The following is a 15,337-nucleotide window of genomic DNA, read 5'->3' as shown; positions in this document are numbered from 1 at the left end:
CAGAAAATGTTAGATTCTTTTACTTACTTATCTCCCCATCTCCAGGTAGCCACCCCCCCACCCCACCCCCCACCCCCCGCTTTTCTGGGATTTTTGAGGACCTCTCAGCTGGCCCTAGCCTTCCTTCCCCCATCTCTGCGGCCACAGTCCCTGCCAGCCTCGGGTTATTCAGGGTATTTCCCAGCGTCTGGAGGCTCTCTACCCCCGCCCTTTCGCAGCAGGGCTGAGGCGCGCGCTTGCGCGGGGTCCGGGAAAGCGGCGCGTGCCGGGAGAGAGAGGCTGGGGAAGGGGGGAGGTGAGAGGAGAGAGGGTGGGAAGGAGAGAGAGACCAGCGGAGAACCAGGAACGACAGAGAGAAGGGAGAAGGGTTGGGGGAGAGAGAGGACAGAGCGAGGAGTGGGTTAGGAGAAGAGACGGCGATCCGCTGCGAACCCCAGAAGGAGATTGGGGAGCCCAAGCTGGAACTGGAGCCCTACCCGGAACCGGGCACTGGGAGGCGGCCGCCGAGACCCATCAGCCCTGCACCATGTGTCTCCGGCTCTTCTGCATCCTGCTTGCCGCGGTCTCAGGAACCCAGGGCTGGGGCTACTGTGAGTGCCGGGCGCAGGTGCAAGCAGGGTTGGGCCGGGGAGTCCAAAGCCTGCAGGGCGGGTCTAGCCGCATTGCGGCTAGGTGGTCGCGGGTCCCTTCCCGGCCGGCGCGCGCTCGCTCATTCCCATCCTTTCCTGCCTCTCCCCCGCGCTCCGCAATGCAGCTCCGAGGCTGGCGCGCGCTCCCGGGGTGGTGCTGGGCTCGGAGGAGCCGAGGCTCGAGTCGGCCCGGGGTGGGGATTTGGGACTGGGATCCAAGCGGAAGTTGGTCCTGGGTTTGAGGGTTGGAGATAAGGGTGGTACTGGTGACCCGGCCAGGGTTAAGGTTTTGTTAGGGGCTGAGGCTGGGCTTGGAGCTGGCCCAGGGGCTAGGATTTGGGGCTGGGGTGGATTTTGAGGCTGAGATCCAAGCAGGAGTTGGTGACCCTGATTGATGCTGAGGTTGGACATGGAGCTGGTGATGTTGGTAGGACTGGTGATGTTGGGACCAAGGCCTGGATTGGGGTTGGTGAGGGTTGGGGGTGCTGATGAGTGGGATTGATGATAAGGCTGGGGCTGGATTGGTGCCTTGGGCTGACTCAGGTTCTATAAGATGCTGAGGCTTGGGGTTGTGTTTGGGAGAGTACTAAGCCTGGGCTGGTACCAGAACAGTCACAGAGCTAGGGAAGGTCTGGCTTAGTGAACCCCCCAGGAGGAGAAGGCAGCTTCCCCGGAGTGTGCAGCTGTTGCTGCAGCCCAGATTGGGTAGATGGCTTAAGTTAGGGCTGGGCTGGCCGCTGGGGGACAGAGAAGGAGGAACTCCAGTTGCTCTGTGTGCGCGGCCTTTGGAAGGACCTGGGAGGGGTCGCCCTGATCAAAATGTCCGTTCCCCCAACCCAGACGGCTGTGACGAGGAGCTGGTCGGGCCTCTGTACGCACGCTCCTTGGGCGCCTCCTCCTACTACGGGCTCTTCACTGCGCCTCGATTTGCCCGGCTGCACGGTGAGTGAGGCTCCGCCCCAAGGCGTGGTGGGGCACTCTGGAGGGCTAGGGATGAAGGGAGAGCCGGGGGTGAAAGCCCTTGCCTCTTCTATAGGCATAAGCGGATGGTCTCCCCGAATTGGGGACCCGAATCCTTGGCTCCAGATCGACTTAATGAAGAAGCACCGGATCCGAGCTGTGGCCACCCAGGGTTCATTTAACTCGTGGGACTGGGTCACGCGTTACATGCTGCTCTACGGGGACCGAGTGGATAGCTGGACGCCGTTCTACCAGCAAGGGCACAACGCGGTATTCCAGGCCCCCTGTGCACACACTTGGAGAACCTCCTCAACTCTGCAACCTGGGCTGGGCACTAGCTTGGGGGAAGTGGAGGAGGAGGTGGTGTGGACACAGATGAGGAGCAGTGACTTCCAATCAGGGGGTTCAGTTCATAGGGACGGTCAGTTCGCCATGTGTGCGAGACATTCTCAGATGACAGGGTTTAACATACTTTAGGGTAAAATCTGGGAGAGCTTCTTGAAGGAGGTGACATCTGAGTTGGGCTCTGAGGAAATAATAGGATGGTGGGAGAGGACATTTTACGCTAAGGCACCTGTTTTCCTAAAGCCATGAGGGCCGAGGAAATCAAGGAGAGTTTGCTTTCTGGAAGTCTAGATTGGCTGGGTGTGGCAGCTGTGGGCTGGGAGGCTGTGGAGAAACGAAGTAGAAAGTGGGGACCTGGTCTCTCCTCTCGCCTTCTCTCTCAGACCTTTTTCGGTAACGTGAACGAGTCCGCGGTAGTGCGCCACGACCTGCACTATCACTTCACCGCGCGCTACATCCGCATCGTGCCACTGGCTTGGAACCCGCGCGGCAAGATCGGCCTGAGGCTCGGCCTCTACGGCTGCCCTTACAGTAAGGATGCGGAGGCCGTGGCGGAGCTCCTGGGAGAGTCTTCCCGGTCCTCGGCCCACCTACTGTCCTTTGCGCAGAGTCCGACGTGCTCTATTTCGACGGCGACGATGCCATCTCATACCGCTTCCCGCGAGGGGTCAGCCGGAGCCTTTGGGATGTGTTCGCCTTCAGCTTCAAGACGGAAGAGAAGGACGGGCTCCTGCTGCACGCGGAGGGCGTCCAGGGCGACTACGTGACATTGGAGCTGCAGGGGGCGCACTTGCTGCTGCACATGAGCCTGGGTGAGTTCAGCCACCCGGGGTGCGACCCCGGAGGCTCTGCTGCCACGCCCCTCGCTGCACCGCCTACGCGAAGCCGCGCCCACTCCCGATCTGGCCTTTCCTTACTGTTTGGATCAACCCGCCTTCTTCGTGCAGAATTTGGCATTAGCAAAACACTGGACTCCGAGTCAGGAGATCTGGATTCCAGTCTCAGCTCCACTACCCGTGGTGCGACCTTGAACAAGGCACTTACCCAGTTTCTTCATTGTAGAAACCTTATATATACTACAAGTACATATACATATAAACCCAAAGAATTGTTATTTTGTATCTCATTAGCCTTTATAACATCCATATGATGAGGGAGAAGCAGCGATCATGCCCCAAGTTTTACTGATTGGAAAACAAAGGCTCAGAGAAGTTAAATGACTTACCCTAAGTCACATATTCGCCAATGGCCACCGCTCCATCCCAAGCTAAAGTCCAGTCTCTATATGCCCACCCTCCCTGGCTGCCCTGGGCCCTGTGCAAACTCTCTGTGCTCCTGGCTGCTGCTTCACCTGGGGGCTAAGCATCTCCACCTGGGGGTTCTCCAGGTTGTAGGTCTGACCCTGCTCTCCCTCCCTCCCCCCCCCCACTCCCCACCCCCCTAGGCAGCAGCCCTATCCAGCCAAGGCCCGGTCACACCACAGTGAGTGCTGGTGGCGTCCTCAATGATCAACACTGGCATTACGTTCGTGTGGACCGATTTGGCCGAGAAGCAAATCTCACCCTGGATGGCTACGTGCAGCGATTTGTGCTCAATGGAGACTTTGAGAGACTGAACCTGGACAACGAGGTGAGCAGAGTGGTTCATTCAGTTGAGTAGGGTGCTGTCAGTGCGGGGACAGTACTTTTCTCCACCAGAGGTAGGACCTTGCTTTCTGGTTCTTGAATATCCTAGCAGCTCTTGGCAGACCTGCGGCCCATAGGCCTAGGTTTTTGTCACTGTTGTTGCTGTTAACAGGCAGATTTCCTGGGCACAACCCCAGAACTACTGACATGGGAATTGAAAATCTGGGTTTGGGGGATCAGGCAAGATGAGAAAATTGCCCTGTTGGATTGCTTAACTCTGTGGAGTTGGTAAAGACCGTGGTTTGGATCTGCAGATAAAGAATCCCAGACAGGTTAATTGACTTACTCAAGGGCACGCAGCCAATTTGTGGCAGAGTCAGGGCTAGAACCCAAGTCTGGGGAAGTCCAGCGAACTTCCAGCTTTAATACTGATGATACTGGGGAAATGGATATTTCCAGTCTTCTATAAAGCCAGGCCCAGAGCCCGGGAAAGTGTGGGGCGGAAGAGCATGGGCACAGGCTCACACACCCAGGGAGCCTCACCACCCCCACCCTGCCCCGCAGATGTTCATCGGGGGTCTAGTGGGCGCTGCACAGAAGAACCTTGCCTATCGTCATAATTTCCGCGGCTGCATAGAAAACATAATCTTCAACCGAGTCAACATCGCAGACCTGGCCGTGCGGCGCCATTCGAGGATCACCTTTGAGGCCAGTGGGCAGGGGGGATCAGGGAGGACGGGACATCAAAGCTGCTTGGAAAGCAAAGAGGTGGAGCAGGAAGAGATCTTGAGAATCAGATAAAAGCCGAGGATCCCTCTCTCCCCTGCCACATCCTCAAGTGGGGGCATCACCGACTCACAGGAGGTGAAAGGCCACCCCTCCCTAACCCCCAGTTATGAAGCTGTGGTCTGGCCCAACCACATCCTCAATTAATGCTTGAGGAAAAACAAGTGCAGAGACCGGAGTGGCTTGGCCAGAGATCACACAGTTGTGCAGTGGTTGAGTAGGGACTTGAACCCAGGGCTGTTTTGGTGTGACCCCACACCCCAACTCTGCAGCGGGCATTCTAATGTCGCTGCCTGGAAGCCAGCAGGAAATTGCCTCTCCGAGCTGGAAGGAAGGGAAGGAGGTGGTCCCCCTGAAGACGGCGTAGATCAGCGTTAGCCAATGGAGAGCCTTGAGGGCAGACTTGGTTGGAAACTCCGCCCCCCTCCACAGCTGGATATGTTTGTCGGGGGTGAGGTCTTACCCCCTCCCTTCCCCCACACACTTCGAGGGAGTGCCTCAGAAGGGTCTTAGACCAGTATGAAAATTGAATCCCAGCGGAGGCAGATGTCTTCCATTCTCTCCGGTGCTGATGGATCCTTACTTTCACCCTCAGGGTAAGGTGGCCTTCCGTTGCCTGGACCCGGTTCCTCACCCCATCAACTTCGGAGGGCCTCACAACTTCGTGCAAGTGCCTGGCTTCCCGCGCCGTGGCCGCTTGGCAGTCTCCTTTCGCTTCCGGACCTGGGATCTCACAGGGCTGCTACTTTTCTCCCGCCTGGGGGACGGGCTGGGCCACGTGGAGCTGCTGCTCAGTGAAGGGCAGGTCAACGTGTCCATCGCGCAGACTGGCCGAAAGAAGCTTCAGTTTGCCGCTGGTGAGGGGCAGAGGGTGGGGGGAGGCGCCAGGAGGCCAGAGGAGGGCAGAGGAGGGGCAAGTGTGGGCCTGCACGGAGGACTTTGCTTCTTGGAGAGGGGTGAGGGAGGGAAGGGAGCAGAGCAGGAGGACCCTGGGCCCTGGGAGAAGGTGGGAGTGGATGGTGGCAGGGAGTCAGATCTGAGGAGCTAAGGGTGCTGGGAGAAGCAGGAAAGCTGAGAGTCCTGGTACCCTCTAGTTCCAGGGGAGGCTTGGGAGTTGTTTGTTAATTCATTTACAACTTTACAGACTGCATCAGCTGCTAGGGTTAGTGAAGACAGACATTCAAAAATGTCACACTCAGTGTGATAAGTGTTAATAATGGAGGGCACATAGGCACAGAGTGGGGTTGTTGCTTCCCCACTAAAGACACTTCTCTCAGAGTTTGGAGCTTTCCTCAGCCACACCATCCTCTTCTCCCATCCAGGGTACCGCCTGAATGATGGCTTTTGGCACGAGGTGAATTTTGCAGCACAGGAGAACCATGCAGTCATCAGCATTGATGATGTGGAGGGGGCAGAGGTCAGGGTCTCATACCCCCTGCTGATCCGGACTGGCACCTCATACTTCTTTGGGGGTAAGTGGGAGCCAACCTGGCCAGACTCCTATCTCTGGGTGGGAAGGCCCCACCAAAGTCCCCTCAGGTGGGGCCACATGGAGCGTTTTGTGGGGATAAATCCCTCTTTTCCCTCTGGTGCCTTGGAGACTGGAAGGCCATTGCCATTGTCTATTGGCCCCCTTCCTTCCTTCATGTCTGGCTTTCCCTTGGCATCTCCCTGGGGGAGGGTCTCTGGGGTCTCCCCTGGGGAGGGCCTCACAGGGGTGGTTGCTCCAGGTTGTCCCAAACCAGCCAGTCGATCGGGATGCCACTCCAACCAGACGGCGTTCCATGGCTGCATGGAGCTGCTCAAGGTGGATGGTCAACTGGTCAACCTGACTCTGGTGGAGGGCCGGCGGCTTGGATACTATGCTGAGGTCCTCTTTGACACATGTGGCATCACTGATAGGTATCCAGAAGCCCCTCTCCCTACAAGAGGTGACCCCTGCAAAGCCCCCTTCTGTAGTCTCCCCATGGGAGTGGCCATTCTCAATAATCTCCCTTCTCCTGGTCCCAGGTCCTCAGTCTCCCACCTGGAGATGATTCCTCCTTGACTTGTTATCTTAACCTCTTGTCCTCCTTTACCTAATCCTTCCATTAAAGTGACACAAGCTCAGAATGGAAATGAAGCATCTGTTCTTGGCCCTAGGGGGTTTTCTTCTGGAGGGGGGTGGTGGGAGAGGGGGCCAGTAGAGGGTGAAGAGTCCTTGAGCCCCAAGGACTCATACACCAGCACTTAGGCTTCTACGAGGCTGGTTCTGGTGCTCTCAGGAGCCTGGAGTGAAGCTGGTAGGGATCAGACCCCATTCTCACACTCACAGTAAGGTGCCTGCCCTTCGTGCTGGCCCTCTTCCCTAGGTGTAGCCCTAACATGTGTGAGCATGACGGACGCTGCTACCAGTCCTGGGATGACTTCATCTGCTATTGTGAACTGACAGGCTACAAGGGGGAGACCTGCCACCAACGTAAGCGCAGTGGGGGATGGGGGAGACTCAGGGGCAGGGGAGGCCAAGGGGTTGCTGGGGATCATGAGGCTGCTGGAGACGGTAGGACTGGCACTCCTAGCCCTCTGACCCCATAAATGCCCTTTGCCCACCCCCCGACCTACCAGCTCTGTATAAGGAATCTTGTGAGGCTTATCGGCTCAGTGGGAAAACTTCTGGAAACTTCACCATTGATCCTGATGGCAGTGGTCCCCTGAAGCCATTTGTAGTGTACTGTGATATCCGAGGTAAGTGGCTCTGATGAGTGGTGAAGGGGGCAGTTGACAAGGCTGTGTGGGGGTGTGGGGAAAACAGGGGGTTGAAGGGGGGACAGGGGCCAGCAAGATCAAACTGTGGTAGGGGTAAAGGATGGCAGAGGGGAAAGGGGACACTCAGGAATTTGTAATCCAGCCTTGCTGATAAATTCCAGCTTCCTGATCCATTCCAGCTGTCCAGCTGTCACATCTCCAGCCGACAGTGGGCTGGAACGGAGCTGCTGGTCACATTTATTGGCTCTGACTAGCAGCAGCAGTGGTGGAGGTAGGGAGATGGGTAGAGAATGCCCATCTTGAGCCAAAGCTCTGTCCATTCCCCTCCCCCAGAGAACCGGGCATGGACAGTTGTGCGGCATGACAGGCTGTGGACAACTCGGGTGACAGGTTCTAGCATGGAGCGGCCATTCCTGGGGGCCATCCAGTACTGGAATGCATCCTGGGAGGAAGTCAGTGCCCTGGCCAATGCTTCCCAGCACTGTGAACAGTGGATCGAGTTCTCCTGCTACAATTCCCGGCTGCTCAACACTGCTGGTGAGGGCCAGGGTCACCGAGGGTGAGGTGCAGAGCTCGGGGAGCGACCCGTGGGGACTTGGGAGGAGAGAACCAGAAGTTTCAGCTAGAGCCCTCGAACATTCAAGCGAGGATCGGGGCTGCTTGGAAAGGCGAGAGAGGAACCCAGGGGCTAATGGAGGGATGGGGCCTAGAAACTGCCTGCACGTCTTCCCCAGGAGGCTACCCCTACAGCTTTTGGATTGGCCGAAATGAGGAGCAGCACTTCTACTGGGGAGGCTCACAGCCTGGGATCCAGCGCTGTGCCTGCGGTCTGGACCGGAGCTGTGTGGACCCCGCTCTGCACTGTAACTGTGATGCTGACCAGCCCCAGTGGTGAGGGGCGAAGGGACAGGGCATTCAGGATTCCAGGGGCAGCGGAGCAGCAGGGGCTGAACCACTGCATCCTGCCCCCACAGGAGAACCGACAAGGGACTGCTGACCTTTGTGGACCATTTGCCCGTCACTCAGGTGGTGGTGGGGGATACGAACCGCTCCAATTCTGAGGCCCAGTTCTTCCTGAGGCCTCTGCGCTGCTACGGCGATCGTGAGTGGCAGACCCCTTTTGTGTGCCCTCCCGGGCTTGGCTCTCCGGTTTCCAAAATTTAGGACACCTGGCCCACTGTGGGTCTCTAGGACATACTGCCAGACACCCAGCTCCTGCTGTGATATGACCCCCATCCGTGTGGTTCCCCTGTACCTTATTCTCTTTCGCTATACCTGTTTCTCCCCCCCCCCCCCCGCCCCCACCTTGGACACCCCTAGCTGTCCCCGTTTGCCCTACCTTCTCCCACACCACCCAAGGCTCCCTGTTCCACTCTCCAACCTCCCTGATCCAGCCTTCTTCCTTCTGGTTTTATAGGAAATTCCTGGAACACCATCTCCTTCCACACTGGGGCTGCTCTGCGCTTTCCCCCCATCCGTGCCAACCACAGCCTTGATGTCTCCTTCTACTTCAGGACCTCGGCTCCCTCAGGAGTCTTCCTAGAGAACATGGGGGGCCCTTACTGCCAGTGGCGCCGACCTTACGTGCGGGTGGAACTCAACAGTGAGCAGGCAGACATCAGGAGGGATGTGGGCTAGATGAAGATCTCGGGGGGGGGATATGGGGTGGGCAGAGGCTGGGGGAAGGGACAAGGGCAGATGCCCCTCGAAAGGCAGCATGGAAAGGGCTTTAGATAACTGTAGGGTCCAGACCAAGCTCTGTTTTGGTAGCTGGCTTTGTGAACTTAGGCACTGTCTTCACCTCTCGGGGCCTTAGGCCCCTTGTGAATAAGGCAGCTGGACTCCTGAGGGGTTTCCGACATGACTAGCTATGCTTCTAACCTCAGAAATGGGGGTGTAAGGAACTCAGAAACCAGGGGTGTAAGGTTTCAAGGAGTTTATGGGTTTTGTCCCGGGCCGTAGACTAATTGGAGGGACATTCAAGGAGCTCCAGAGAGTGAAGAAGAGAGGTGGTCTGGGGTAAGGGATCTGTGAGGTCTGAGTCCTTTCTCCCCACCCCACTGCATTGTCCAGCGTCCCGGGATGTGGTCTTCGCCTTTGACGTGGGCAATGGGGATGAGAACCTGACCGTACACTCCGATGACTTTGAATTCAACGACGATGAGTGGCACCTGGTCCGGGCGGAGATCAATGTGAAGCAGGCCCGGCTCCGTGTTGATCACCGGCCTTGGGTGCTGCGGCCTATGCCCCTGCAGACCTATATCTGGCTGGAGTACGACCAGCCCCTTTATGTTGGTAAGAAGCAGCCCCGAGGCGGGTCTGAAGCTTCCTTTACCTTCCCACCCCCTCCCAACCGTTCTTGTTTCCAGGAGCCCCATGTCTTAGATCCTGATCCCCTCTGCTACGGCGTGACCCAAAGGCTCACCTTTCCTCTCTAGGCCATGGATTTTATCCTATTATTACATTCCCCTTGGCTCCCTTCCAGACCCCAGTACTTATCCCTGTCTCTGGCTTGACACCCTTTTTTTGACCTGCCCACCCTTCTCAGGATCTGCAGAGCTTAAGAGGCGCCCCTTCGTGGGTTGCTTGAGGGCTATGCGTCTGAATGGAGTGACTCTAAACCTGGAAGGTCGTGCCAACGCCTCGGAGGGTACCTCACCCAACTGCACAGGCCATTGCGCCCACCCCCGGTTCCCCTGTTTCCACGGAGGCCGCTGTGTGGAGCGTTACAGCTACTACACGTGTGACTGTGACCTCACGGCTTTTGACGGGCCATACTGCAACCACGGTCAGTGCAGCTGCTTGTGCGAGACTAGGGAGCCACAGGGCACAATGGGACATAGGGAGGGCAGGGAAGGACGGAGAGAGCAGAGTCAGCGACAGGGAAAACTAGAGTTGTCCTTGGGTTCCTGAGCTCTCATCCAGGGCGTCAGGCAGCTGAAGATCCTGGATGACTCCAAGTCATAAAGTGGGGCCAAGAAGGGATGGTTCAGCTAGCTGGTACTAAAAGAACTTAAAAGCAACAAGCAAATAACTTCCCCATCTTCCCACTGTCACTAAGTTACCGCAGGTTACCCCTCTTGCAAGCATAGTCACCTCAGGCTGCGCGATGCCCTCCTTGGCCATTTCCTGTGCTCCTAAAACATGTCTACAGCCTGGCTCTTGGTTAAGGCAAGCCTTGACATTCACCATAGCAAGATTCTGCACATACACCCAGACTGCATCCTTCCTAAGCCTGGTCTAGGAGGATGCACGCGCAGGTAGGTTAACGGTGAGAGGTATCTGGTGGTGCAGGAAGACACAGGAACTCCGATCAGCTGAGGACCTTTGGTCTCAGTGTGGAAGTGTGAGTAGTGGGGCGCCTGGCTGGCTCAGGTGGAAGAGCATTCGACTCTTGATCTTGGGGTTGTGAGTTTGAGCCCCACGTTGGGTGTAGCGATTACTTAAAAATAAACTTAAAAAAAAAGTAAGTGTGAGTGGTGGCGAGTGTACCAGATGGGGTCATGATACCTCGATTCTTTTTTTTTTTTAATGTTTATTTATTTTTGAGAGGGACAGGATGTGAGCAGGGGAGGGGCAGAGAGAAAGGGAGACACAGAATCCGAAGCAGGCTCCAGGCTCTGAGCTGTCAGCACAGAGCCCGATGTGGGGCTCGAATGCACAAACTGTGAGATCATGACCTGAGCCAAAGTTGGACGTTTAACCTACCGAGCCACCCAGGCACCCCATGATACCTTGATTCTAATCTTGGCTCTCCATAGACTGCTTGCCCTTACGGAAGTCACTAGCCATTCCTGTGCCTCAGTTTCCCCATCTGTAAAATGCGGGGGTTGCGTTAGATGATCTTTCCCATTTCTCACAGTTTTAAGATTTCCCTTCTGTGACATAGAGGCTCAAGGGGACAGAAGAGTGAAGTTCTGACAGTGTGCGGTGGTTCGAGGGCAAGTTCCAGGGTGGGTGTGCAGATGGCGTAGTGTCTGAATCCCTGACCTCATAACCCTCCGCCTTCAGATATCGGAGGTTTCTTTGAGCCCGGCACCTGGATGCGCTACAACCTCCAGTCAGCGCTGCGCTCGGCCGCCCGGGAGTTCTCCCACATGCTCAGCCGGCCGGTGCCCGGCTACGAGCCTGGCTACATCCCCGGCTATGACACCCCTGGCTACGTGCCTGGCTACCATGGCCCTGGCTACCGTCTGCCGGACTACCCCCGGCCCGGCCGGCCCGTGCCCGGTTACCGTGGGCCTGTCTACAATGTCACTGGTGAGGAGGTGTCCTTCAGCTTCAGCACTGACTCCGCCCCTGCGGTCCTGCTCTACGTCAGCTCCTTTGTGCGGGACTACATGGCCGTGCTCATCAAGGAAGATGGTAAGCTCGCATAGGCTGTCCCTCGGCTCCCTCTGCGTGCAGGGCGCCCTTCACTTTCACGCCTGTTGGTTCACTAGTAGAAGGACCCAAGCATTCTCAGAAGATGGGGGCTGGGGCGCCTGGGTGGCCCGGTCTGTTAAGCATCAGACTTTGGCACAGGTCACCATCTCATGGTTCGTGAGTTTGATCCCGGGGTCGGGCTCTGTGCTGACAGCTCAGAGCCTAAAGCCTGCTTCTGATTCTGTGTCTCCCTTTCTCTCTGCCCCTCTCCTGCACATGCTCTGTCTCTCTCTCTCTCTCTCAAAAATAAATAAACATTGGGGCGCCTGGGTGGCTCAGTCGGTTAAGCATCCGTCTTCGGTTCAGGTCATGATCGCATGGTTGGTGGGTTCGAGCCCCATGTCGGGCTCTGTGCTGATAGTTCGGAGCCTGGAGCCTGCTTCCGATTCTGTGTCTCCCTCTCTCTCTGCCCCTCCCCCACTCCTGCTCTATTTCTGTCTCCAAAATAAACATAAAAAAATTAAAAATAAATAAACATTTAAATAATTAAAAAAAAAAAGGTGGGGGCTGTGGGAGCCAAGAGGAGACTCCCTTTGTCCTCCCCATCCCACAGGGACCCTGCAGCTGCGGTATCAGCTGGGCACCAGCCCCTACGTGTACCAGCTGACCACGAAGCCGGTCACAGATGGCCAGCCACACAGCATCAACATCACCCGGGTCTACCGCAACCTCTTCATCCAGGTGCGTGTGGAGGGAGGTGGACGAGGGAGGTGAGCCGACTCAGATCGTAACCTCGTGATGGTGCCCAGGAAAATGTCAAAGAGTTAGCATGAGTAGAGCACATCGCAATGTACAGAGGATTGTCATGGGTATTACTACCTCATGCAACCCTCACAACTCCGGGAGGTGGTTCGGGTGGGCAGGAGTTCTTATCACGTCTGCTTTATAAATCAGTAAATGGGTTCAGAAAGTAAAGGGGTTTTCCACAAAGTCAAGCCACTGGTAGCTTTAAAGACGGCTCAGAACGAGGCCATTGGGTTTTTAATATGAAATCCTTCATCCGGGCCCAGGGGTTGTCCAGCCAGGACTAGGCCGGGACTCACCACCAGTGTGGACAGAACAGGACTTCCTGCGTGGTCTCGGCCTCGTCGGCCTCTGGTTCTCCCTCCCTCAGCTCCTCTCCCTCCCCCTCAGGTGGACTACTTCCCACTGACGGAACAGAAGTTCTCACTGTTGGTGGACAGCCAGCTGGACTCACCCAAGGCCTTGTATCTAGGGCGTGTGATGGGTGAGGCGTGGGTGCCATCATGTTTGGGCTAAGGAGTTACGGGTGAGGCCCCCGGAGCCTAGAGAGCGAGGGACCTGGGAAGGGCTGGGAAGGCGGCGATAACAAGGCGCAGGAACCCTGCAGACGGCGAGATGGGTGAGAGGGGCCAGGCTATGGGTGGTCCCAGCCCCTCTCCTTCTGGGCCGGCCTCTCCCTCAGAGACGGGAGTAATTGACCCGGAGATCCAGCGCTACAACACACCGGGTTTCTCGGGCTGCCTGTCTGGTGTTCGATTCAACAACGTGGCCCCTCTGAAGACCCACTTCCGAACCCCTCGACCCATGACCGCCGAGCTAGCTGAGGCCCTCCGAGTTCAGGGAGACCTGTCGGAATCTAACTGCGGAGCCATGCCCCGTCTTTTCTCAGAGGTGCCGCCTGAGCTGGATCCCTGGTATCTGCCCCCGGGTACGTCCAGGGCACATGGAGGAGGGAGGGCAGTGAGGGACGGCAGGGAAGGGAAACGATTCTTTACAAGGAGGGGGTTTCTCCTAACTGGCGCTCTCTCCTCTCCAGACTTCCCGTACTACCACGACGAGGGATGGGTTGCCATACTTTTAGGCTGTGAGTAGCGTGATCACTACCCTGACCTCCTAATTCTACCCTCGGTCAGCATTCCCTTCCCCGTATCCCCAGGGCTGAGGGGTGGCGAAGGCACTCAGTGCGGGGTGGTGCAAACAAGGATGAGCCGGGCTGTGCTGACGGTAGTATGGCATTGAGTTGGAGATTTTTATTTTTTTTAATGTTCATTTATTTTTGAGAGCGAGTGAGCACGAGTGGGGGAGAGGTGGGGTGGGGGTGGGGGGAGACAGAGGATCCGAAGCGGGCTCCGCGTTGACAGCGGCTAGCCCGATGTGGGGCTTGAACTCACAAACCCTGAGATCATGACCTAAGCCGAAGCCCGACGCTCAGGCGCCCCCAAGCTGGAGATTTTTAAATGTTTGAGGACGCTACAGACTTTTAGTTGAAATGAAATATTAAAAGGGGGCTATGGCTAAGGGATGAGGAAATGGGGGTGCAGTAACACGTAGAGAGGTGAGAAATGGATAACAGGAATTCAGACCCTCCAGGCACTTGGGAATGGCCTGACACGATCGAACGGCAGCCAGGCACACGTGTATTCTTTTGGCCCAAAGCATACACACATTCAGACCTGCCCTGAACTCTTCCTTTTTTTTTTTCAGTTTTGGTGGCCTTCCTGCTGCTGGGGCTGGTGGGGATGTTGGTGCTCTTCTACCTGCAAAATCATCGCTACAAGGGCTCCTACCACACCAATGAGCCCAAGGCCACCCATGATTACCACCCTGGCAGCAAACCTCCCCTACCTACTTCAGGCTCTGCCCAGGCCCCAGCCCCTACACCGGCTTCCACCCCAGCCCCAGCCCCAGCCCCAGCCCCAGCCCCAGCCCCAGCCCCTGGCTCCCGGGACCAAAATCTCCCCCAGATCCTGGAGGAGTCCAGGTCTGAATGAATCAGGAAAAGGGCTTTAGGGACCACGTCCATCTCCTCTGAGTTCCCCAATTCCTGCCTCTCCCCACCCTGTCAGGGACATTTGGCTCCTCTTAGCAGGTTCTGCTCATCCAGAGGATGCCCCTCCTGCCAAGTTTGGTGGGCAGAGCTACAGATGGGACCAAAGAGAGTGGCCGAGCCTCACTGCCTAAACCAATGCCCTCCCCGTCCCCGCTTCCCCAGGCTCCTGGTTGTTTGTCTGCCCCGAAGGAGAAGCTCCATGGGGTTGAGACAGGCCCTCCCTGCCATCCCTGTCCCAGCTGCTGCCAGGGATTAATGACAGAGTGCAAGAGAGATTAACTGCTTCCCTTCAAGTATTCAATCTCAGCAGGGACAGATGTGTGGGATTGCAGGGATGCACAGGGCATGGGGGGAGGAGGCTGCTAAATTACATCCCCTAGCCTCCCCCCTGCCCTGCAGAATGCCTTCCATCTGCTTCCACTCAGTTGGGGGTTAGGGAGGGCTTCATTGCTGTCCCCCATCCTCTCTTTTTTGTTTTTTACGGAGACCGAGAGGCCTCGGTTTTAGCACCTTAGTACCTCCGCTGCTTCACATGCTTTAGCCAAAGCCATAAAAACAACTTGCAATGTAGAGAGAATAATGCAGATGCCAGTGCATTAGCCTGCCCTCTATTGTTCCTCCCTCTTCCAAGATATGCAATAGCCTTGGTGCCTGTCCAAAGGCTTGGCCCCCTCTCCAGTGCATGAGGAGCCCTCTTTCCTCCGCTCAGAGATGCTGCTTCGTTTGCCCAGGAGGTCATGTTCTTTATATATATTTTTTGTTGCAAAGTCTCTCTCTAGAGAAACTCTATATACTACTCTAATTTTTTAATTATCAGTTTATATATAAAAGAAAAAAATTGATCGACTGTCCTGTCCTGTGCTGTGCCACGGTCTGTAGTTCTTGCTTTTCCCGTGTTGGAAGTCTCGTGAGGTCGGCTGGCCACTCGGCCAGCCTGACCCAGCCTCCACTCTGAAGCCGTGCTCGCAGAACCAGAACCGTTCTAATAAAGCAGAGTGGCAGAGCCCCAGTCTGTGCGTGGTAGCTGG

General features: G+C 56.5%; 1 protein-coding gene across 2 annotated transcripts; it reads left to right on the top strand.

Annotated features, from left to right (window-relative positions):
* Nucleotides 1–200: 200 nt before the first annotated feature.
* CNTNAP1 (contactin associated protein 1) lies at nucleotides 201–15,318 on the top strand. Of its 2 annotated transcripts, none has more exons than XM_053892602.1 (24): nucleotides 201–590; nucleotides 1,470–1,571; nucleotides 1,666–1,859; nucleotides 2,318–2,465; nucleotides 2,543–2,746; nucleotides 3,379–3,563; nucleotides 4,124–4,267; nucleotides 4,941–5,202; nucleotides 5,668–5,817; nucleotides 6,076–6,247; nucleotides 6,697–6,803; nucleotides 6,950–7,069; nucleotides 7,424–7,627; nucleotides 7,825–7,981; nucleotides 8,065–8,192; nucleotides 8,508–8,693; nucleotides 9,164–9,385; nucleotides 9,639–9,878; nucleotides 11,102–11,455; nucleotides 12,069–12,196; nucleotides 12,650–12,743; nucleotides 12,942–13,187; nucleotides 13,296–13,343; nucleotides 13,964–15,318. In XM_053892602.1, exons 1-24 carry the CDS (start codon nucleotides 527–529, stop codon nucleotides 14,248–14,250), a joined length of 4,146 nt encoding a protein of 1,381 aa, XP_053748577.1. In that variant the 5' UTR covers nucleotides 201–526; the 3' UTR covers nucleotides 14,251–15,318. The 2 variants fall into 2 exon arrangements, with proteins under 2 accessions (XP_053748577.1, XP_053748578.1); XM_053892603.1 differs by lacking the exon at nucleotides 201–590 and adding an exon at nucleotides 833–1,056.
* The last annotated feature ends 19 nt before the right edge of the window (nucleotides 15,319–15,337 follow it).

This window comes from Panthera pardus, unplaced genomic scaffold, assembly GCF_024362965.1.
Source record: "Panthera pardus isolate Hobbes unplaced genomic scaffold, ASM2436296v1 HiC_scaffold_3, whole genome shotgun sequence".
In the NCBI taxonomy this organism is placed as follows: Eukaryota; Metazoa; Chordata; class Mammalia; order Carnivora; family Felidae; genus Panthera; species Panthera pardus.
Note: the sequence above shows the minus strand (reverse complement) of the source record. Positions and strands in the feature narration are given on the sequence as shown.